Source organism: Phalacrocorax carbo, chromosome Z, assembly GCF_963921805.1.
Source record: "Phalacrocorax carbo chromosome Z, bPhaCar2.1, whole genome shotgun sequence".
Classification (NCBI taxonomy): domain Eukaryota; kingdom Metazoa; phylum Chordata; class Aves; order Suliformes; family Phalacrocoracidae; genus Phalacrocorax; species Phalacrocorax carbo.
In genome coordinates, this window is record NC_087548.1 from 82245556 (window position 1) to 82268056 (window position 22501).

At 42.5% G+C, this 22501-nt stretch overlaps 1 protein-coding gene and 1 long non-coding RNA gene across 5 annotated transcripts in view; one reads left to right on the forward strand and one right to left on the reverse strand.

Annotated features, from left to right (window-relative positions):
* ADGRV1 (adhesion G protein-coupled receptor V1) overlaps positions 1 to 9030 on the forward strand; it is a 285841-nt gene extending 276811 nt beyond the window's left edge. The window contains exon 92 of the mRNA XM_064439564.1: positions 8386 to 9030. Within this exon, the coding sequence (XP_064295634.1) occupies positions 8386 to 8504 (119 nt within the window). The 3' untranslated portion in view covers positions 8505 to 9030. The remainder of the gene's footprint in view (positions 1 to 8385) is intronic.
* Positions 9031 to 13598: 4568 nt separating this feature from the next.
* On the reverse strand, positions 13599 to 22501 carry LOC135310654 (uncharacterized). Of its 4 annotated transcripts, XR_010370748.1 has the most exons (5): positions 22159 to 22501; positions 19557 to 19634; positions 19079 to 19234; positions 17940 to 18111; positions 15130 to 17066 (listed from the first exon to the last, which is right to left on the reverse strand). It is a non-coding gene; the product is annotated as an uncharacterized LOC135310654 (long non-coding RNA). The 4 variants fall into 4 exon arrangements; XR_010370749.1 differs by lacking the exons at positions 15130 to 17066; positions 17940 to 18111 and adding an exon at positions 13599 to 15105 and having other exon boundaries at positions 22159 to 22500; XR_010370750.1 differs by lacking the exon at positions 17940 to 18111 and having other exon boundaries at positions 22159 to 22500.

Below are 22501 nucleotides of genomic sequence, written 5' to 3' on the forward strand. Positions count from 1 at the left end.
GAGGGAAAGGCTGTGGATGTGTCTGCCTGGGCTTTAGCAAAGCCTCTGATACTGTTTCCCACAGCATCCTCCTAGAGAAGCTGGCGGCTCATGGCTTGGACGGGTGGACTCTTTGCTGGGTAAAAAACTGGCTGGATGGCCGAGCCCAGAGAGTTGTGGTGAGGGAGCTAAACCCAGCTGGTGGCCGGTCACAGGCAGGGTTCCCCAGGGCTCAGCGTTGGGGCCAGACTTGTTTAATATCTTTATCAATGATCTGGATGAGGGGATCGAGTGCACCCTCAGTAAGTTTGCAGATGACACCAAGTTGGGCAGGAGTGTTGATCTGCTGGAGGGCAGGAAGGCTCTGCAGAGGGACCTGGGCAGGCTGGATCGATGGGCCGAGGCCAGTTGTGTGAGGTTTAACAAGGCCAAGTGCCGGGTCCTGCCCTTGGGTCGCACCAACCCCAGGCAACGCCCCAGGCCTGGGGCAGAGGGGCTGGGAAGTGCCTGGCGGAGAAGGCCCTGGGGGTGCTGGCTGACAGCCGGCTGGGCATGAGCCAGCAGTGCCCGGGTGGCCAAGGAGGCCACCAGCCCCCAGGCTTGTGTCAGCACTGGGGTGGCCAGCAGGAGCCGGGCAGGGATGGGGCCCCTGTGCTCGGCCCTGGGGAGGCCCCACCTCGAATGCTGGGCTCAGGTTTGGGCCCCTCGGGACAAGAAGGGCCTGGAGGGGCTGGAGCGTGTCCAGAGAAGGGCAGCGGGGCTGGGGCAGGGTCTGGAGCACAAGTGTGCTGGGGGGCGGCTGAGGGGGCTGGTGGGGTTTAGCCTGGAGAAGAGGGGGCTGAGGGGAGCCCTTCTCGCTCTCTGCAGCTGCCTGAGAGGGGCTGGAGTGAGGGGGGGCTGGTCTCTGCTCCCAAGTCGCCAGTGACAGGACGAGAGGAAACAGCTTCAAGGTGTGTCAGGGGAGGTTTAGATTCGATATTAAGAAACCTGTCTTTACTGCAAGAGTGGTCAGGCCCTGGCACAGGCTGCCCAGAGAGATGTGGGAGTCACTGTCCCTGGGGGTGTTCAGAAAACATGTAGATGTGGCAGTTCAGGGCATGGTTTAGGAGGCAATGTCACCAGGTGAAATACAAATGGACTTAGTAGTAGGAGGTCATCTGAATGACCTTTGGGGATACCATTAAACCTCGCAAGAGTCAACAGCGAGGTTCTGGTGACATTGGCAGGTGAAGTACTCTGGCACCAGTAATTTCAGGGGTTTGTTCCCTTCAGTGACACCAAGGAAAACAGTCAAACTGGTTGGAAGAATGCTGCTGGTGAATGGGTAGTTTTGTTCAATATATTCATAATACTTATATCCTAAACCAATTTCCATTGCAGAAAACTCTTCTAATTATGAAGATAATTGGATGATTAATAACTGGGCTAGTACTAAGAAACAGAAATTTTTATGAAGGTTGACACAATATCTCTATTGTACCTATTAATTTTTCAGGCATTTTGCAGGCTGCTTCTACTTTGTTATGGAGTTAAAGACTTTGGGCAAGACTTTCAAATCTGAGTGCATAAGCTTACAGTTGCAAACCTTTTTTTCAAGTACCTGAGAAAGTAGCTTTTACTTTTTTACTCCATCCTGAATATTTTGAAGTGAAACAGATAATTCATGGATAGTTAATAAGATATGAAGCCATTCACATCTAACACTCCCACCATTGCACACAGTATTCACTGCTTAAGCAGCTCAAGTGACATCAGTTGGCCTGTTTTCTGCAATAAACCCTATGCACTGTGGAATACTGAGTTTTAAATCATGAAGAACAATCTAGGCAACAGCAGTAGTTAAAACTCATGGTTAATGTAATTCACCACAACTTTAGCATTTAATGATTTTTTAATAAATCTTTAAGCTGAATCCTTAGTTAATTTGTTTTCAGGCCTTCTAAAGGAAGTAGATCTAGAACCAGCTTTTGATTATTTTGCCTAAATTTTATTATTGTCATTTTTATTAATATTTTATTATCACTTGTTTGTGTGAGCCTTTGTATTAATGTGATTTGAAGCAGAGACCTCAAGCCACAGTTGGAGAAAAATATTTTTGTTTTCGTTACTGATTCAAGTAGTACCTGACCATTTTACCCCAATGCTTATTTGTGTGCCCAAACTGTGCCACCAGCAACATTACAAGGGCAAAAAAAAAAAATTATTTCTAAGCCAAACCAGTTGTCCTATCTGGCTCCAGCCCCACACAACATTTGAACAAGCCAAACTGAAGAGGTGGTGTTGAGGTTAGAGTAGCATTAGCCACCAAAGTAAATGTTTATCAGCTAATGCCTTAGATACAAGCTCAATGCAGACTTTAAACCAAAAAACATGAGATTTTCTCTAACTAAAATGTGTATCTGTTTTATTATTTTTATCCAGACCTCCTCTCCGGTCCAGTTCAGTGCACCGCCAAGGAGTCAAGGTGCTCCCAATGGCACGAGGGAGGGAACCACGTGAAAGCAATAAAAAGGGAGATGAGGTGGTGGAAAGAGGGATTTCTTCTCTTTTTGGCAGTACAGGCTTATGCTGCTAAAGTATTCACTGAACTGTGGTCTGATGGGAATTTTATGATACAGTTAAGCTAGCAGGCATTGAAAGGAGCCTGTCTCCTGGTCCCTCCTGGCAGCACAATTTTTCTTCCTCTCTTGTATGGTTACTCCTACTCACATGAAACCACAACAGCTCAGGTTAGAGACTTCTCCTCTCTCTCTTCCTCTTCTTCTTCCTTTCTCTCCCCCTCTCTCTCCCTCTCCCCTTGCCACTCCACATCAGTCTGATGCTCTTTGAGCACCAGTCCCAGCTCCAAGGAAGCAGTGGTGATGTACAACTGGGAGACCACCACCTCTTCTCTAAATAGGCTAAAATGTATGGGCAGCTGAAATGCCTTTTTGCTGCCTTGCTCTTGTCTGTCATTTGCGGTAAGCAGTGCTTCTCAAGCGTTTTTAGGCCACACTTTATATCAGTAGGGTGAGAATTCCTCACTCAAGAAGACAAGCCCCTGGGAGAGCCGGGAAACGGTGCTTTGCACCATGTTAGCTGTTTTTATCACTCCTGAACAGGGTGGTGTAATTTTCGGGTGCAAAGGAAGAATAGAAATGCTTGCTCTGCTGTTGCTTGAGCCTTACCTCTGATTAGCAGAAACAGAAACCTCCATTATCTGTTGTTCCCTAAAACTGTCAACCTATAACCAAACTCAGCCTTAGCTGTTCTAAAATATCGGCTCCCACTTTGAAGGCCAGTGGAGGATCTGCACTGATTAGCAGAGGAATATACAAAAAATGTCATTATACCCCTTTGTACTTCATCTGTCCTTTGTGCTTATGTAGTATGGAGCTGTCTAAAGGTTGCTTTAAATTATGCGTACTGTCTGTAGCCGCAAGGTTTAATCTGGTAGCCAGGATCTGTGAAAATGAGAGTATAATCACAGCAAAGCTAAAATCTCATTCCTGCCCTCCTGCCCCACCCGTGCATGGCAGCTGGCCCCTCTCAGTGGTGCAAATGAAGGATGACTGATGCAGGTTAAAAAAATCAAACAAGCCCCCCCCAGCACAACTTACAACTTTATTCTTTAACTTGTTTGGTAGTTTGCGCTTTGCAGCGCAGCCCCACAAATAGATGCGTTGGCACACTTGGCCTTATTGCTAAAGAAATGTGTTGTAGAACTATGCACTTAGCCCTTGGTTCCGTAATCATTAATGCTGGGCCTCATTACAGATTAACCTGAAGTACGGACTGGGTCAGGTGAAGGCATACAACTTCATTTCTAGCAAACTAGGAGGACAACAGTGTCCTGTTTCTTAGCCAGCTTTTAGGCCAGCTTTATGCAAGCTCTGCATTACATGGCCATGAAATTTTTTGTTTGGTGTAAAAAATCCAAAAGCTGGACTTCTTATATCATAAAGCCATGGCCTCTGAATGCCTTATCCACCAAATATGTTCATCTCCATACAGAAATATATAGTTAGGATTAGCTGTGCTCACTACATGACCTCATCTCCTATACTGTAGGAATCCTTTGGAAAGCCAGCCAGGTCCAAGACAGTTTATGTGAAGGAAATCATAGAACAGTTGTGGTAGGAAAAAATAATTTAAAGACATGTGATACCTATTGATATGTGCTAAAACCTTTTTATTTATTTTAATGTTTCTGAATTTTGGTTAAATTATTAATTTTATTATATTTCATTTATGCTTTTTATAATGAATCAAAGGTTCAGCTTCTAATGAGGACAATTATTTACTAATTAGTTTTTATTAATTGCACTAATTAACTTTAAAAGTGCTGTTATTTTGGACTAGATGTCATTTTTTCCTCTGATTTCTTGTGCAAGGTTTGTATTGATAGACAATTTAATAAGACCATTGCCTTTCAGAGTGTCACAGAGTCATATGTTACTGTCATTGAGGCTAAAGCCCAGTATAGCAAAATTCCCTAAGGACTTCTACTCTGGTTAGGGCTGCGGCGTTAAAAAGGGAGTAAACAGAATAAAAGTAGATGGAATATGCCCCAAAGCAGCAAGCTGTCCATCAGCTTTGCTCTAAAGCATAAATACTATAAATGTACAATAGCTTTACAGATCTCTGAGCTTCCAACCATATTCCCATCTCCTACAAATGCTTTTGTCCTCCCCCTTCTGTGATGCACAAAACTGAACCAATTCATTCCTTTGAGTGAGCTGTGAATGCAAAACACAAAACAGAGCAAAGCCTTTGAGAGAGGCCCAAACCCCTCCAGTGCTGATGGTGACCCACCGCTGTAGGAATTTGTTTGCAAAGACGTTTATAGCTCAGAGCAGAGCCTAGCACATGGTACTTTTGAAATATTTTCTTCACTCTGAGGATGGTGAGGCACTGGCACAGGTTGTCCAGAGAAGCTGTGGGTGCCCCATCCCTGGAAGTGTTCAAGGCCAGGCTGGACAGGGCTTTGAACAACCTGGTCTAGCAGAAAGTGTCCCTGCCCATGGCAGGGACGTTGGAACTAGATGATCTTTAAGGTCCCTTCCAACCCAAACTAGTCTATGCCAGTTTGCATATTCATTCAATTTCTCATTTGTGATTGCTCACAAATATGCTACCCACTGGCTGTTGAACATATAATATTCTTATATGTTCATGTATATGATAATATATAAAATTATCATACATTCCTATATTATGCCAATAATAATTGGCATAATATCCAGGAAGAATTTTTAGTTCAATCTGAACTTTGTTCATAAAAGTCTGGATGTCTGTGGGTGTCATTTCTGTAAAGTCAAAGCCCTGAAAGAATTAAAGTGGGTTCATGTAGCCTTTTCATTTCTATCTTACACATACAGTATGAATAATGGTTGTTTCAGAAGGCAAGATGGAAGTCCTTAGAAAATAAAAAGTTTCCCCAGCGACATGTAATTACAGTCCATTTCCCTTAAAACGTTGCAGTGAAAGTTTGAGATTTATCTAAACAAGCAGATGATAACAGCTGGTGTTCAAGGGCACATAGGAATGCACTGACGGAACCCTTCAACCAGTAGATGTCACTGGAGGGATCTCGCTGGGTTTGCAAAGCGAGCTGTGACTTTTCAGTTTCTAGCTAGTCCTTTGATACAAAAAGAAAGGAAGAAAGGCCCCATTTTTCTGCGTCTTTTTCCTAAAATAGTTCCTTCGCAAACTGGGGAAAAGTAATACTCCTCGCTATGTACCTACCATCCAACTCTAGCATCTCTAAGGGAGTACGTGCTTTTGGGGATCCGACTGAGTTTAAATTCTGCTCTAATCAGAGAAAAAGCCAGACCTATGAACTCTGTGAAACTCCATCGTGTAAACAGTTGTACCCTTCCCAGTCTGCTGGCTGTTTGGTAGGCTGGTATCCTGGTTACATTTCAGCTCTCATTCCTAAAAAGGATCAGCTCTTACATAGTTTGTCTTTGCAGCAGCATTAGAACAAGGCCCCTGTAAACCCAAAGTAGCCTACTTCAGTCTCTGGTTTACCAAGTTCCTGATAAGAACTTCCGTAGCAAAAACAATCTCCTCTTACTTTGCACAAAACATGCACAAAGCATGCACATACATGACATTTAAGAATATACATACTGTAATACTGTATTAGAGTGGCATTTGATCCTTTTATAGTGACCAGCACAAGATACTTTATGAAACCCCATAATGAATAATTGCAGTGTAGCCACCAGTAAGACAAATATCTTTCTAACCCCGACAGTCAGTGTTCACCTTAAAATCTGAACCCAGGGCGACCATATTTATATAACACGATTTAGAACATTTTCTAAATGATGTATTTTTTCCCTTTTCAAAATTCATACCCTCTTCAGCCTAAATAAATGTTTTGAGTGAATTCCAGTGTTAATGATGATACATAAGAAGTATGTTTTTTTGTTTTTGCATTCAAAGTATTTACCTCAAGGTTATTACCTTGTTTTTCTGTCCCCAAATGGTAAATACAGGAGTCTGATTTATCTTCTCTATTACACTCACGTTTCCTTTATAAAACAAACAGCTTTAGAGAAGATAAGGAAAAAAAAAAAAACAACAACTTGGTTATGCAATTGCTGTTTTTCCCAGGACTTTCAAGCAGCTTTTAGTTATTAGGACCATGATTCAACAAAAAGGTTAAACATGCATATAAATTTAAATCTGTAAGTACGGCTTAATCATCTTCAGTACCCTTATAAACAAGTATGTTAATGATTCAGAGCCTAATCTTCTTGTCTTTATTATTGTATCTCTGTACATCAATGGATTTTTACTCTTGCCATACTCTGACAGTAATTGCTAGTCTCTCAAGTGCTTGGGTCATACAGACCCAAGAACAGGACTCTTCTAGTAGATATCAATAAATGCACTTTCACTCTGCAACCCAAACGCCAAAACCAGGTGTAAGAAAGATCATGGTGCAGAAATACCCACTCTTCACGTGGATGCGGTAGGGCTGGGTTCAACCTGCAGCCAAGTTTGGTCCCTACAATACCTTCTTCCAGACCTCTGCAGGACAGCCTGGCCAGCCCTGCAGGTTCTTCTGCTCAGATTCTCTGAACCAAGCTCCATATTCGAGACTGCAGCCTGGCATCCCACAGCAAAGGAGCATCCCACCGCTGCCCCCTTTTCCATACTTTTCTACTTGGTGGGTGGTGGAAGGAAGGGTGCTATGGAAAAACTGTAAACGTGGAACAGCGAGGGGCATAGAAGATGAGGTAACTCCAAAAAACCAACCAAAGCCTGGAATGTCAGCTGAGGCAGGCACAAGAGGTGCACTGCCCAACTGATAGAAACTCCTGAAGATATCTTTTAGTATGAAAATGGAAGTCACTGCCTCTCCCAGCATACCCTGTTCAGAGCTGTTTGAGCCAAATGTCATTCCTTTGTGACTCCTTTGAACTGCATGTAGTTACAGATTTACTTCTGCCCAAAATGAACAGTTTTCCTAGTTATTTTTGATATCGCTGTAAGACCATGCCTGAAATTAGTCTGTCTTGAAATCACCACACCTAATTACACTGATGTGCAGTTCTCAACAAATTTAAAGCCTAGACGCCCTAATAAGATCCATGTATTTTTTAGGACTTGCTCTGCAACTCAAAGAGAGGAGCTGAAAATGCACTTAAGTTTATAATTGCAACCGATATTCGGTGAAGAAGTGGTCTGAAAATAAAACATATTTCATAAAAACTAGTGCAGGATTATGTGTATTCACACTAATCAACTCAAACCTCCCCCCACCGCAAAAAAAACCACAAATCCCCCCAAAACAAGGAAGCAACAAGCTAGCAAAACTCCTGTGATAAAAGGATGGAGAAGGTGGCCTCCTGAGGTCTCTTCTAAACATATTTTGGAAGTTTCTGTGGGCCAAAGTCTAGTATTCTCTCACAGTAGAAGAAAAACACAATACGCCAGCTTGTGCCAAATGTGGGTTTAAAGAATATTTAGTCAGCGTCTTTTCTCATGTTGAAATTACAATCCTATTAAAACAGCTGGGATTATAGTTTAATAGGGAAATTGTATCATTAAAAATCAATTCTTCATGAAGAAGTCCTTGGAAATACCAAACTGTAACAGCCAGACCGTGAACCCAGCCTAAGCCAGGCCTTGATTTATGCTGTCGTGATTTCAAGGCAACCTCTGAATAGCTATTGTGCCATTTACTGAGACGAATAAAGTGACTGGCAGTGGATTATGAAAAAGCATATCTGGATGATACAAAACTACATCAGATAATGTTATAATCTGTGGATTCAGAATTTTAGATTAGTTGTGGGCTAGGGAAACGTTTCAATAATTGGAATGAAGCAGAGCAGGACATGGTATCACCATTTCTGTGTCAGGATTTCATTCTCATGGATTCTTTTTTTGTTTGTTTCGCTGTTTCAGGTGCAGGTCTCAGTGTCAGCGACAATGAATCTTGTCATGGCAGCCAGGACGGTGGCAGCATGGCTAACTCCCAGATCGTAGAGCTTAGAAGAATACCCATAGCAGACACTCATCTCTAACTCCATGGCTTGCTTCGGTTTTTTTTCTTTTTTTTTTTTTAATTCAAGCCTCAGTATTTTTATATTTGTACTTCCTTTTGCACTAAAACACTATATGAAACTGTGTAGTAAAATGCGCTGAGCTTTACTGAATGTTTAACAACGAATGTTTGCTTGAGTTTTTGTATATCAGAAAATAAACTGTAAATTTTTTACAGTGGCTGAGCATCGATAGATACCATGGCAATCGGCCTAGATTTGTATCTTGTAGCTAGATGACATATTTCACAAACTGTATCTTTTTTAATTAACCTGTATGCGTAACACTCATTAATAAAAACAATAGGGTCCCTTTGATACAAACAAGTCTGTTATTTCTGCTTGCTGCTTATGGAGCTGGAAGATGATGCAGACACCCTGTTGGACAGGAAAGTTTTTTAATTACACAGTTGTTCTAAGTTTCCTAAACTGTACTCTTCTCCCTGGTTTTTGACTACCCAAGTCTGTGAATTTTACAATTCAAATAAAGACACAGTCTTGAGCCAGAGAGCTTGAAATTTGAATTGTGACATAATAGAATATGCAAAGATCTGAAACAAACAGGGGGAAGGGGAGATGAAGGACAAGAGTGAAACCACTGGCAGCTGCCTGGTGTTGACTGTGTTACTTTGCTCGTTTCATAATAAATTCTGCCACTCTTCTCACAGTCAGAAATAAGGGGGAATTCCAAAGTGTTGAATTTTCTGTTAATCTCTGTGTCCACAGAGATATCCCTGTTCTGACTGAAGGATTCAAGTATCACATTACAAATAGATCAGTAATCTGGGGTTATACATGAGCAGGAAAAGTTCCTTCCTTGGAAAAAAATATGTAGAGGAAGTATTTCAGAACTGAGAGGGGGAGGCAGGCTGATCTTGTAGGAATCATTAACTCTGCTTCTGCACACAGTCTGGAAGAAAAACACATTAAAGCAGGAGACCAGGGGAATTTTCCTCTGAACACTTCTGAGCATAGTATAGAAATACAGTAAATGAGAATGCAAGCCTTTCATACCTTCTTCAGGAACTTGCCTAAAGGCCTGATGCTGGGCAAGCTCTGAGCAGCTACCTCTCCCTTTAGAACAAAACTTTTCTTATGGAATTCTTTCTGTGAATTTTGTTATAGTGATATACAAATTTTACTGTGTCTAATTATTTATTGAGCTGAAAAGGAAAAAAAAAAAAGCCAAACAAACCCCACTTCTGTGTCCCCCGTTCTGTAATAGCTGGTAGGACCGCACAGCTTAGAGTCATCACTCATAGCCAAACCAGACATAAATCTTTAAGTTCTAATGCAAAAGCATTCACAGACACAGGAAACTCCTTCTAGTCAGCAAACCCCTTAAAGAAGTGCTTTTTAAGTACACATTTAAATTGATGGGAAATGAGAGTATGTCTATATTTAATTAGTACATGTTCTGCTGCATCGAGTCTTAAATTTCTGACTCCCAGGAATTTTGTTGACTCGGTTTATGCTGGTCACGCTATGGAGCAAACAGGGCCAAGTCTTGCGGTCAGTGGCAAAACTTACTGGCAGGGGGGAGGGTGGTGGGGGGAAACGAGCCTTGTTTCACCATGGGCAATACACAGAAGCACAGGGCAGTCAGGGAGACCCGTGCCCCAGTGCAGAAGCGGCAGCCTGTAAAATTGGGTGCAGTGCATCTGAAGCATAGCGGGCAACTTTATACCAGAGTAAACCGTCTAAGCACATTTTATAATTCACTTTTCTGCCTATACCTGTGCCTGCTGAAAAGGGACTTTCCGGGCACTTGAGCGAACTGCAAGTGTCATCAAAATAAATCTCTCAGCCTAGAGTTAAAATTATTTTTGACACTTTGCAGTGTAGTACTATTTTACCTTCTACACGGGAAACCTGGCTCTTGAAGAGGTTCCTTTTATTTTATTCCTTTTTTCCTGAATCAACTGAGATGAGCATTGCCCATTGCTGAACCTTCTCCTCTGCCCACTAAAGCCCTAACGTGAAGCCTGGCACTGCAGAATGATTGCAACACTTGCCTAGTTGCGAGAGAGTCAGGGCTGTACAGATGTTTCGTTACTCAAAGTACATGCTACTACATGCAGTGAGAAAGCTTATAAAAGAAGGATGTTTGTATGATTTTGACTCAGCACCATAAATGTTAATACTTTGTGTCACTTCAACTTGTTGCACAACTGGCCTGGTTAGGGATTTACTGTAAATGCATCAGCATTTTCAGGGCAGATCAGTAGGATGATGTTCTGCTGCCAGCATTTGTTGAATTTTAAATCTCTAGGTGGTGCTCACATGGTTTAAGATCATGAGATGAATTTTCTTACTGTGCTAGGACCATTTTTTTTTTTTTCCTAAATATTCTGTTTGTAGGAAAGTCAGTGTTTTAACAGCGTGGGTCTCCCTCAGCTCCTTTTTGCTGTTCCTTGGTCAGGCAAAGATTGCAACGAGAGCAGGGCAGCTGTGTGCTCTGACTCAGATGTGCCCAACAGCCACACCTGGACAGGAGGAGTACCTTTACGGTTGACTTGACTTCACCAGAATGCCTCCTGCGGTTACCTGATCTTAGGCGTTATTTAAAGTTTGATAGAGAGTATAAACATTTCTTTGTTTCTAAGAGACGAATTAATCCACAGCTTGATAGCTTTCAAACCACAGGGCCCACCATGCAAAGGCGGCTTGCTCATTCGCTCATTGCTTTGTTCCTGCGTGGTGAAGAGCACCAGGACACCTGCTGCCTTTGCTTTTTTCCCTGTGAAAGGAGCCATCACTTCTCCACAAGAGGCCATTCTCCATGTTTTGAGGGGTAGAAGGAGCTGTGGTTAATATGGATGTCACATTTCATAGTTTGCTCTGTGAAGGAGACCCATTTTCCAGACAAGCTTCACCTAAAGCTACTTAAATATGTAGGTAGATCAGGTGGATGAATGGGTGTGTTTCAGGAGTTTTTCACCAGTCATATGCCAACATAAGTAAATTCACGTTTTTAAAGGATGGCTGATTATAGTCCACGTTCAAGTGCATAAGTGATGAAAAATGCTAAGTACAACAGACATCTTTTAGTTGATGTTTTAGAGAAAGCACTGTGGAAGAGTCTGATGACACTTTTCTTGGTACGTAGCCAAAATAAGTCAATTCGTGTCAGGGATGTGAACAGAAATATTTAGATTTTTTTTTTCTTAGTTGAGAGCCCCAATATATCCACGTTCTGTCTCTACGATGCAAATGCTTAGTACTCCAATATCCTACAGCCAAAGTCGCCATCCTGCCAAGAACTGCGCAGTGAGAGCTTTGATCTGCAGGGGATTAAACGGTGTTGAGAGCTTTACAGCAATAAAGTGCCTATGTGTGCAACATAAAATTATGTTAAATTGACTGATCATGCAGAGGTTTGACTAGAAAATTGCTTAAGTTCAGGCATATCCTGCCTTCAGATACATTTCCCTATAGCTCAGCCTGTACTGTGGACCTTGAGATACTATGGTAGGTTCTGCTTCACCAGCACTGGTGTAAACCAGTAAGAAATCAGAATGTGTGCCCAGTTTGCTGGCAGCAGAATTTGCTCCTGTGTTACTTCTACTGGCAGTAACATGTAGTGAAAATAGCACCTGCAAGTTTGGGCTCACCTGGTCTATATATATATGTTATTCTGTTAATTTTCACAGAAAAAATCAAGAAGAATTTTCATTTGTCATTTCATCGTTCAAAATCATCATCTATGCAATAAATAGGTTGAAATTATTACAGTTAAATATTCTCATATGCAATAAATACATGCAAATAATTGCAATCCAATCAGTATTATTAAGCAAAATATCTGGGATTAATGATGTGCTGAAACTGAGAAGACAGTTGTGTAAACTGGCCTAAATGGAAACCCAAAGACCCTAAGAATAGCTTTCTTTGTTTGGGTTTTAACCAAGTTAAAGCTGTGTTCACAGGAGAGAGAGCATTTTCACAAAAACACAAGATTTGGAGAAAATTATAAATACCTTTTTCTTATTGCTACTGCATTTCAACATTTCTTGTTTTCTGTGCAAACCCAAACACTAACGTGGCATCTCTTTGGACCTACCACCCAGGGAAGTGGTTGCATCAGCATCCCCAGAGGTATCAAAAAGACGTGTAGATACGGCACTTAGGGACATGGTGTAGGGGTAAACTTGCGAGCGTTAGGTTAATGGTTGGACTCAATGATCTTAAGGGCCTTTTCCAACCTAAATTAGTCTAGGATTCTTTGAAAAGAAAGGACAAACAGTGACTTTGCTCAAGATCCTTGTTGTGTCCTGATAAAAGGAAATAACAAGTTGTTCCTCATCAAGTGTGTGCATGTGGTACTTCCTGCAGGATGGTAACAAAGTCAGCCCCGTTGCCTCTGCTGCGGGCACAGGCAATATCTGCCCTCGCAACTTAAATGGGGCTTGCTCTCCAGTGCTTCAGCCCCAAAAGAAGCCCTATTTGCATCTGTTTTCCAAGCCATGGGTATTGTTTTCAAAGCTCCTTGCAGCAGAAATCTAAAAATAACCCACGGACCAACTTTATTCTGCTGAAGGAGTGACCCTCCTCCCTGATCTCCTGCTTGCCCAGCACCTCGCCGCTGCTGTGGGCCCACATTCCTTCTCAAAGAGATTCTTTATTCACTTAGTCCTTCTAATATCATTTACCTCAATAGCAAATGAGCTTGTGCTACCCCTTCCTCAGCCAGGCCTTTATAAGGACATAATGCCAAATGCGTACCTTCTGGGTTTCTGTCTTGTAAGAAGGAGCTGGTTTCCTTAATTCTGTGTTGCTCCGCAGTTACCATGTTTTCTACCTTCTGCTGGATAAGGTCCTAAGGAGTCAAGTCCTACTCCAGCAGAAAACACTTGAGCCCATCTTCAGAGGTGAACATATATATATCTACTTTGGCTATTTGGGTAGCAAAATACATAGTTCATTGGTTAATATTTCTCCACCCACTTGAATCCTGTTGTTGTGGTTAAACCCAACAGCCAGCTAAACACCACACAGCTGCTCGCTCACTCCCTGTCCCCTGCTGTGGGATGGGGCAGAGAAACACAAAAAAAAGGTAAAATTCATGGGTTGAGATAAAGACAGTTTAATAGGACAGAAAATGAAGGGAAAATAATAATAATTATGGTAAAAGAATATGCAAAGTAAGTGATGCACAATGCGATTGCTCACCAGCTGCCAAACAATGACCAGCCTGTTCCCAAGCCATGGCCACCGCCCGCCCCAGCCAAGTCCCCCCAATTTATATACACTAAGCATTGACGTCATGTGGTACAGAACATCCCTTTGTCCTGTTCAGGTTAGTTGTCCTGGCTGTGTCCCCTCCGACTTCTCGTGCACCCGGCAGGGCATGAGAAGCTAGTGTAAGCACTGCTCAGCAGCAACTAAAACAGCCCTGTGTTACCAACCTTATTCTCATCCTTAATATGAAACACAGCACTGTACCAGCTACTAGGAAGGAAATTAACTCCATCCCAGATGAAAACGGGACATCTGTATCCAGCTATTGTCTGTTATATGTTTAATAAAGCTGGTCTAGCCATTTTAACTGGGACTTTCTGCAAGTTTTGGGACACACACCCTCCCTTCTGGTATCTCTTGATTTTTCTGCCCCAGCAAATGCTGAAACCTTGCTCGTGCTGAGGCACAGCCATGTGCAAGCGGTAGAAACTCACTACTCCGATCATCAGACCGGTCTCAAGGTTTAAGAAGTGAGTTTGAGTTTGGTGGGGCTGCAGAGGGCCTGAAACCCTCCCTTCGTTTGCAAGCAGTGCTCTGATTAGCTGTCTACTGTATAAAAGGTGAGGTCTTTACAGCTTCTGCCATTCCTTATGTGTGCTCTGGCCAGTTGCTCGGAAGGGTGGAATTAGGTATGTCTGGCAGGAAAAAAATACAGCTGTAGAGCACAAGCAAAGAGAGGAAACTGCTGAGAGCTTCCTTGCCTTTAGTTCTTTTCGTATTTTCCATGAGCCAGTTGCTTCCCACTATTTCCAAATGTGTGATGCGCTACCTTCTGATGAGCGTTGCGTGCCTGTTCAGAGCACCTCAGGCAAGCACTGAGATTCTCCTCCAAGGACCATGTGCCTACAGCTTTTAGGTTCTTCTATCTTGAGAGCCAGATGTAATGAGAATCACGTTCCTTTACAGCACCAAGGGATTTTTTCAGGGTTAAAAGTGTATCAACCTCTTATATTCAGTGCTGGCAGAAGACCTCTGTTGCACATTAGAAGACCTCTAATCCTGGTCCTTAGTGGACTAAGGCTGGCTTACGGCAGTGGTGATGACCATTGCTGTTTGACCAGCTGGGAAACCGTCTGCCCACCTTAAAAATCATGCCCTACTGCGTAGTGCAGAGCAAGAACCAGCAGGGCAAATGCCAGGCAGCTACTAGCAAGCATTCTGACTTGCAAATAGAATGGCTCATTACAAGCATTGGGAGATTAATATTAAAGATAATCCTCTGAGCATGGAAAAGAATCCCACGTAGCCTCAGGAGACGGACAGCTAAATCCTCGGAGCCAGTATATGCAGTTATGCCATCCGACCCTCGGGACACAGACCTTATTTTTGAAAGCAGCATGCTCTAGAGGAGAAAGTAAATGGAAAAACAATATCATCTTGCTTTCCTAACCCAGAAAAGTAGCCTTGAATGTTCATGAAAACAATCTTTTATTGCAAAGGAAACAGAAGTTGAGATTTTTCTGCTCCTCATAAAACTGAGGCTAACATAATTAAAAAAAAGTCATAGCTTTCTGAAACTGTGTGAATTAGCAAAGAAACAGGGTGCATTTCTATTAATGCCTTCTCTGGTAATATTTGAATGCTCCCAGAAACACTGTTAGAATTACTTTTTTTTTTTTTTCCAGAAGTATTAACCAACAAGAGGCAGTATTTTACTTATCATATGAAGTTAACATCTAGATCATAAAACACAAAGTGCCTGTAGACCACAAATGTTCAGAATTCATTAGTTCTGACTAATTGAGCTGCTTGTTACTTATTTTAATCAGATATCTAGAAGGAAAATTGTTGTGTTGAAACTAATTAAAGTCCTTTATTTTTTGTCTTGTATGAGTTATATTAGTGGTGGCAATACGCGTTTTGTTCAAAATTAGGTCCATTATTTCTAGTTTTCCTGGGGGAGAGGGAAATAAAGATATGCTTAATTCCTTGTACTGAAGAGAGAGCTTCTGTATTGTGAATAGCTCAGTATTTTATTAAGTAGTCTTAGGCTTAAATAAATAAATAAGACTTTAAACAAATAATACTTCTTGGATTTGGAGGGGTGGTTTGAATGGGAGATGTTTCCATGTCTACATTTCTAAAGAAAGAACACAGAGAGCAGGAAAGGATGAGGGATGTTAATCCCATTAAGTGTGAAGAAGAAGAGGAAGAAGAGTGTCTTCCTGGTAAGACCTATTCTAGGCCAAAACTGAGAACAAGAAAACAAATCAGTGACAGTGGGTGTCATTGTCTTAGCTTGAGCATTACCAACTGCAGGATTTCACCTGGGGTGACTGTTTTCATTTGTACTGGCAGGGCACAGTTGGCAGTGACCACTCTACTGCTTCTCAAGGTCAGATCCTGAGCCAGTGGCTCCCAGACAATATTTCTTAACATCAGATTTCACTGGCTAGAATTTCCATTTTGTATTTACGGGCTCGAAAATCTTGTCTTAACTGACTTGTGTTGTGAACATAAAGGCTATTTTTTAGGATACAGGTGGAGAAACGGACTTTCCAAATCTCCCATAAAAACCTGGAAAATGGTGTTAGTCAACTGAGTGTGAGACTGGGGTTTGTGTGATCCCAGCAGAGACAGCAGAATGGCATGATTGACACATCAGCTTTAGAAAGACTTTCCCTGTTTGAGGCTGACTGTTGATATTGATATGTGAGCCATCCACCTGTGATCCTACATGCTGGCATACACTTGGTCTCAAACATGACACCTGTCAGCTGTCCGTCCTGTGGAGGAGAGCAAAGGATGTCTCAATTCAGAGGGATCTGATGGACAAAGGTGCCACCTGCAACAGCAATGCATATGCAGGTGGCAGACCCGGCTCACTCACAGCGCTTGAGCTGTAAAGTGTGAGCTTTGAGCTTCGTGCTCTTGCCTGGCCACCTGCCATTCTATGCAACGTCCCAGCATCAACCCACTTAAAGCTCATCTGCCCTTGGCTTTCTGCTGCAGAAACCAGGGTGTATATGAAACCATTACTCTTATTTCTGGCTAGGACTTTATTCATGTGAAGCTCACCATCTACTTCCCACTTACACTAAACATGCACCCAGCAGGAGTGCCCCTCCGGGAGGTATTTGCATACATCAGAGACAAAATAGATTTTGCTTCTGCCACCTCCTTTGCCCAGAGTCTCGCTTCCCTCTTCTCCTGCAGCCACAGTGACAGCCTTGGGCGATGCCCAGCTGACGACTTGGATCTTCTGCCTTTCTCAGTCCTTGGGGGTGTTTATCTTAGCATTAGGATCATGCTGTAGGGATGCTTTTCTTCCACAGGACTGTTGCTGGCATCCACATTGCATGTCTAGGTGGGACAGAGATAAAACATAGCAGTGCCCATGCTTCGGGTGTCTTGAGCATGGAGATCTTGAAGAAAAACTAGTTGCACCTGATCAAACCCCTCTTTATGTCTTCAGTTTGTGAGTTACATGGATCATGCAAAGTTCCAGCTATGTTCTGGAAGAAAAGTGGTTTACTGTCTGGACCCCCAGGGCATGACTAAAATGTTAGGAAAGAGATTTGGAAATTGGTCTGGCACAAGTTGAAAGGGGGAGAGGACATGGGAATTTCCATGGGAAGTCTGGGCTTTTGAGGCCCAACAGGCATGGAAGACAGAGCAGGCTAGCTTGCTGGTGTCCTGGGATCTTTCCAGGGCTCAGATGTAGCCAGTACCAAGGCTACCAGGAGCCCTCACTGAATTGCACAGTGCAGACCACCTTGGCCCATGGCAGCCCAGCCCACAGCCCAGGGTCAGCAAAAGCTGACCTGACTTCCTTGTAAGCAGGACCTGGAGAGTATATGAGTGTGAAGCTACCATATCTTTGCTCAACCGGGTTACACATTCAATAAAGATGGTTTAAAGTCTTATGATACAAGACTCATCCCTTGCTGTTTGGCCAGTTTTTTCTCTGAGGCCATAAAAAGTAGCTCTCTTTGATTCTGAGAGGTGGTTTCAGGCTTATTTTTGTTTCTGGATTGATCTTTAACTGGTTTTCAGGGATGCTGCAAGGACTGGAGAGAGCCATGCTTCTACTTGCTTTTCAGGCTGTCAAGTTTTGGGCAGAAAGTCAGTCTGAGACCACAGTTTCCTGCTTCACTGTTCTCCCTTCCTTTGGTTTTCTACAGGGCAGCCTGCTAGGGTTGTCCTCTGTGACAGTGCTTTCTTTTCAGTGCTCACCTGCTTTTTGTTGAGCTGAAGGGCTCTCGAGAAGGTACACAGGCTCTATGATACGTGCTGGACAATCAGTGTCTGCACAGTGCAAGTCAAGGGTGGGCAGCGTGTGTGCTGCAAGGGGCTGTGGTGGTCGATGGTGAGTCAGAGCCAGCTCCTTGCATGCTCTAGTTGCCTGCTGTAGAAGGGATACAACTGGTTTGAGCCTTCTAGGTCGGTGAATTCAGACTTCAGCTTCTTTCAAAGACACTATGTTCCTTAAGTGTGAAAAAACAAGCTTTTGCCTTATTCAGTCAGGAGTTTCAGAGTATCGGTGTTGTATAAAAACTGAAAATTATTAATAATACAAAACAGCAGTTTACTGTGATGTTGCTTTTGTAAGTAATAAAACTGAAGGTTCTTCTATGCATCAAGGAGCTGGGAAGATACTCCAAAGACACCCATATTATTAATGTCTGATTAAATGTCTCTTGCTCTCGATATTACTATAATTTTCACCACTCAGTAAGACAGCGCGTTATCCTTACATATGACTAGTGTACTCCAGAATGCCTGACCTTGATTAAAAACAAACATCCTTCTCAATGTTAAAGGAAGAGGAAAGGAAATGTTATAGATAACATGCTAAGTTCTTTTTTTTGTTTGTTTGTGACTGTGTCTTTTTTTTTTAAATTCATACATAACTACATCATCACTGAAGTAAGCACTGCTGCATTTCATCCTATGCAAATACAGGGTCTTTAGTATCATCTAAAGATCAAGGTTACTTGTTTGCTTGGAAGTAATATAGTAATATTTGTTTGGACTTTGTGATTGAACAGAAAGGGAGAGGTTATCTATGCACATGCATTTGATTGAAAGTGAATGCTTTTTCCCATGGATAGCAGCCTGAATATTCAATCATTTATTTGCAAAACAAACAGCCCAAAAAAACTTGGCTTGCGCCTTCCATATATATCTAGTGGGATTTAGTCAGAATTAACTGTGTACACAGGAATGCCACATGACACTTGGTTGCAGTTTTCATTTGGCTGCAGATTTTTCACATTCAACCAGCATCCAGTGTGCAGGGAAGGTTCATGGTGCCATAGGGGTGTGTTGATGATGATGGGGGTCAAGGCATCTTGACAGTCTTTTATGCTAACCTGTTGCACGACAACATGATTCCTCTAGGATTCCAGCGGGGTACTGCTCTGCTCTCCTGCCCTTCTCTGCTCCAATGCTAGTCGTTAAGGATTTTACTGAGAGTAGATGCCTGCTGGAGATGAAGATGATGAACTTGCTGTGCCTGAGGAAAGCCACTAAAAGCAACAAACAGCTGTTGTAATGGAACAAAGTGGTCTTTCCAGGAATAATGCCTTTACCATTTCTTTGCAATCTCACTTAGGTTTGGGACAGATTTGTATAGAGCGTACCATGAACATTACCATGTCATGAATGCTAGGGCATGTTTGATTAAGGGTTTAAATCCATTTTGATTTGAAATGGGTGAATCAAAGTGATTGGGACCTCTTTTTTTTTTTCCCCCAGCTAAAGTAATAATAAAGTCACGTGAAAATTTTCAGAGGAACTGTCCAATATCTGCTAAGTCCACATTGAAAAGAAAGTAATGAAACTTCCTACCTGCCTCAGTTAGGCTTTCCAAGACACCCATCCCTCTAGTAATTAAGTGATTCCTTGTTTCTCAAACTCTACCAGCCACTGCCAAATAAAATACAACCATTTAATCATGTTAAATTAGAGCTATAATAATATTAGTCATTGCCTAATAGCCTTTTTTAAGCCACTAGAAAAGTAAAGTCTTGCCAAGAAGACTGTTACCTTTCCACAGTATAAATCAATAAATCATAATTGTACTGCGTACCTTGACCTCTTTTCTACCACAGCGTGGAAAACAAACAGCAGGAAGCCAGAGACTGGTTAAGTAATTTAAAACAGTTTGTAAACTATAATTCAAGGGACTGGTTAGGCCTATTAATTCATAAATCATTCATAATCTCAAAAGTATTCAAATGCACTCGATTTCAGTAAAGTATAGTAGGTGGAGCAATCTGATAACATCGCTGTTACGATCAGGGCTGTAAAAGACTATGTTCTTTTCAACTGTTTCTGTTAATGTTTGAACATAAATTGGTAAACACATGCTAGAAAGTAATTAATCAATTGCAACCATTCCACCAAATCTAGATGTGGCATAAATTACAGCTAGCCAGAAGACCTTTATTTTTAACCACAACTTACTGATAGTCTCATCAATATCCCCAAACTCATATTTCTGCAGCCACTGCAGACAAGAGTCAGAGCTTTTTTCCTTCCTCTTTGCTCTAAATTAGCTGCTTTCTGGCAGTGCTTCCTCATTGCTTTACCCTCATTTTATTAACAGTCAGTGGTAGGAAATCACCAGCTCTGGACTCCTAAAACTGCATTTGTGCTGTGGATATTTGCAATGTGGGCAGCGAACATTCTCTGAAATAACAGTCCTGGTTGGGTTAGAAAGGATTTAGAAAGGACTGGGATTTAGGAGGAATTTTTATGTGCTCCTTCAAATACTGGCTGAACCCTTTGGGCTGCCTTCCCCTCTCCTGGAAGGGCTTAAGTGGCATTTCTTTGTAGGTGCCCTAATGTGCTCCCTGGGACAGCTCAGGAGCTTGACATGTGCATCATGCCAAAAAATAAAGAGGTCTGCCAAATAATAGAGCCATAGAATCATTTAGGTTGGAAAAGAACTTTAAAAACATAAAAGTCCAGCTGTCAACCCAACACTGCTGAGTCCACCACTAAACCATGTCCCTCAGTGCCATGTCTACACATCTTTTAAATACCTCCAGGGTTGGTGACCCAATCACTTCCCTGAGCAGCCTGTTCCAGTGCTTGACAACCATTTGAGTGAAGAAATTTTTCCTAATAACCAGTCTAAACTTCCCCTGATGCAACTCGAGGACATTTCCTCTTCTCTTATTGCTTGTTACCTGGGAGCAGAGACCAGCCCCCCCTCACTCCAGCCCCTCTCAGGCAGCTGCAGAGAGCGAGAAGGGCTCCCCTCAGCCCCCCCTTCTCCAGGCTAAACCCCCCAGCTCCCCCAGCCGCCCCCCAGCACACTTGTGCTCCAGACCCTGCCCCAGCCCCGCTGCCCTTCTCTGGACACGCTCCAGCACCTCAAGGCCCTTCTTGTCCCGAGGGGCCCAAACCTGAGCCCAGCATTCGAGGTGGGGCCTCCCCAGTGCCCAGTACAGGGAGATGGACATCTAACAATGCTAAACCCCTTACTTAGCACAAGAGCTAAACCTTGAATGGCAAGGAATCAGATTATCCAGGGCTGGCAGCTGGGTGTCTCTCACCCTTGAGAACTCATCCTTGAAGAAGACTGTTTCACTAAGCGAGGCCATAGGAGACGTGAACAGGACAGCTAAGCCTTGGGCACATGTGAACAAGCATCAGCATTTATCAGCTGCAGCAGAGAAGCTGACACAGTGACAGAGGTACGCCTGGACTGTGTTTGTGTACACACCATGGCTGGTGTTGCACGAAAACTGACATGCCAGCCCCAGGAACCTCCAAGTTGAGAGTGAAGCACTTAAAAGGCAGAAGTGCATAAAAGAAAAATGTGAATACTTTCCAGGAATACTTATAGTGTTTGGACATTTCAAAGAAAAAAGAACGAAAGCAAATGCAAACCACAGGGAAGAATAACAACATTTCCAAAAATATTGTTTCAGATCATTGTTTATTGACTGCTTCCTTACTGTTCTAATTATCAACATGATAACCAGCATTTATATATAGAAATATGAAGACTAAATCCTCAGTAAAGGAAGAAAAACCTCTGATCTTCTAGGAAGGAACAGTCTGAGGGGAAAGTGATTGGCTGGATTGTGACTACTTAAAAATAATTTTATTAATATTTATAGAGTTTAGTGAATATTTATATTCTTTGCTTTTTCCTGATGGCTCACTGTGTCAAGACAAGCTTGTATCTTACCTTATTATTTATTGAGTCACTGTTCGTCTTCCCAATAATAGCATCCAGATATGTTCTACTTCTCTGGTGATGAGTTCCTTCTCTAATGTATTCAGTCCCTTTTAGAAAACACACTTGGTGTGTGGGGAGAGGAGCTTTCAGTTTCACATTAGCAACCCAAATGGATCAGTCAGCTCTTGCAAATCTTATAAAAAATCCCTACATCTAGAAACAACACCTATCTATACATCCTTAGTTAGACCTTACCTGACTTTGATGTCAGAGAAGGTGTCTACAAGCTTGGTTTCCATCTGGTTTTCACACTGGGACTAGAAACACCATCAGCTGCACAGTGAATAGAGGGGCCATTGCAATTTCAAGTTCATCATTGCATTTTAAACTGCAGAAAGCTCTGGTCAGGAGCCTGAACAAACTCACACCATGCAATAAAGCTCTGAAAGCACACACATAGAGGAGAGAGCAAAAGTACAGTTTACCTAGGGAGTTTCAAAACAAGAGCTTGTGCAAACTATCTGTTAGACACACACCTCTGAAGCCTGCATGTTCAACAGGAGACCTTCCTAGTCCTCCAAGGGAAAAAGGGGCATTG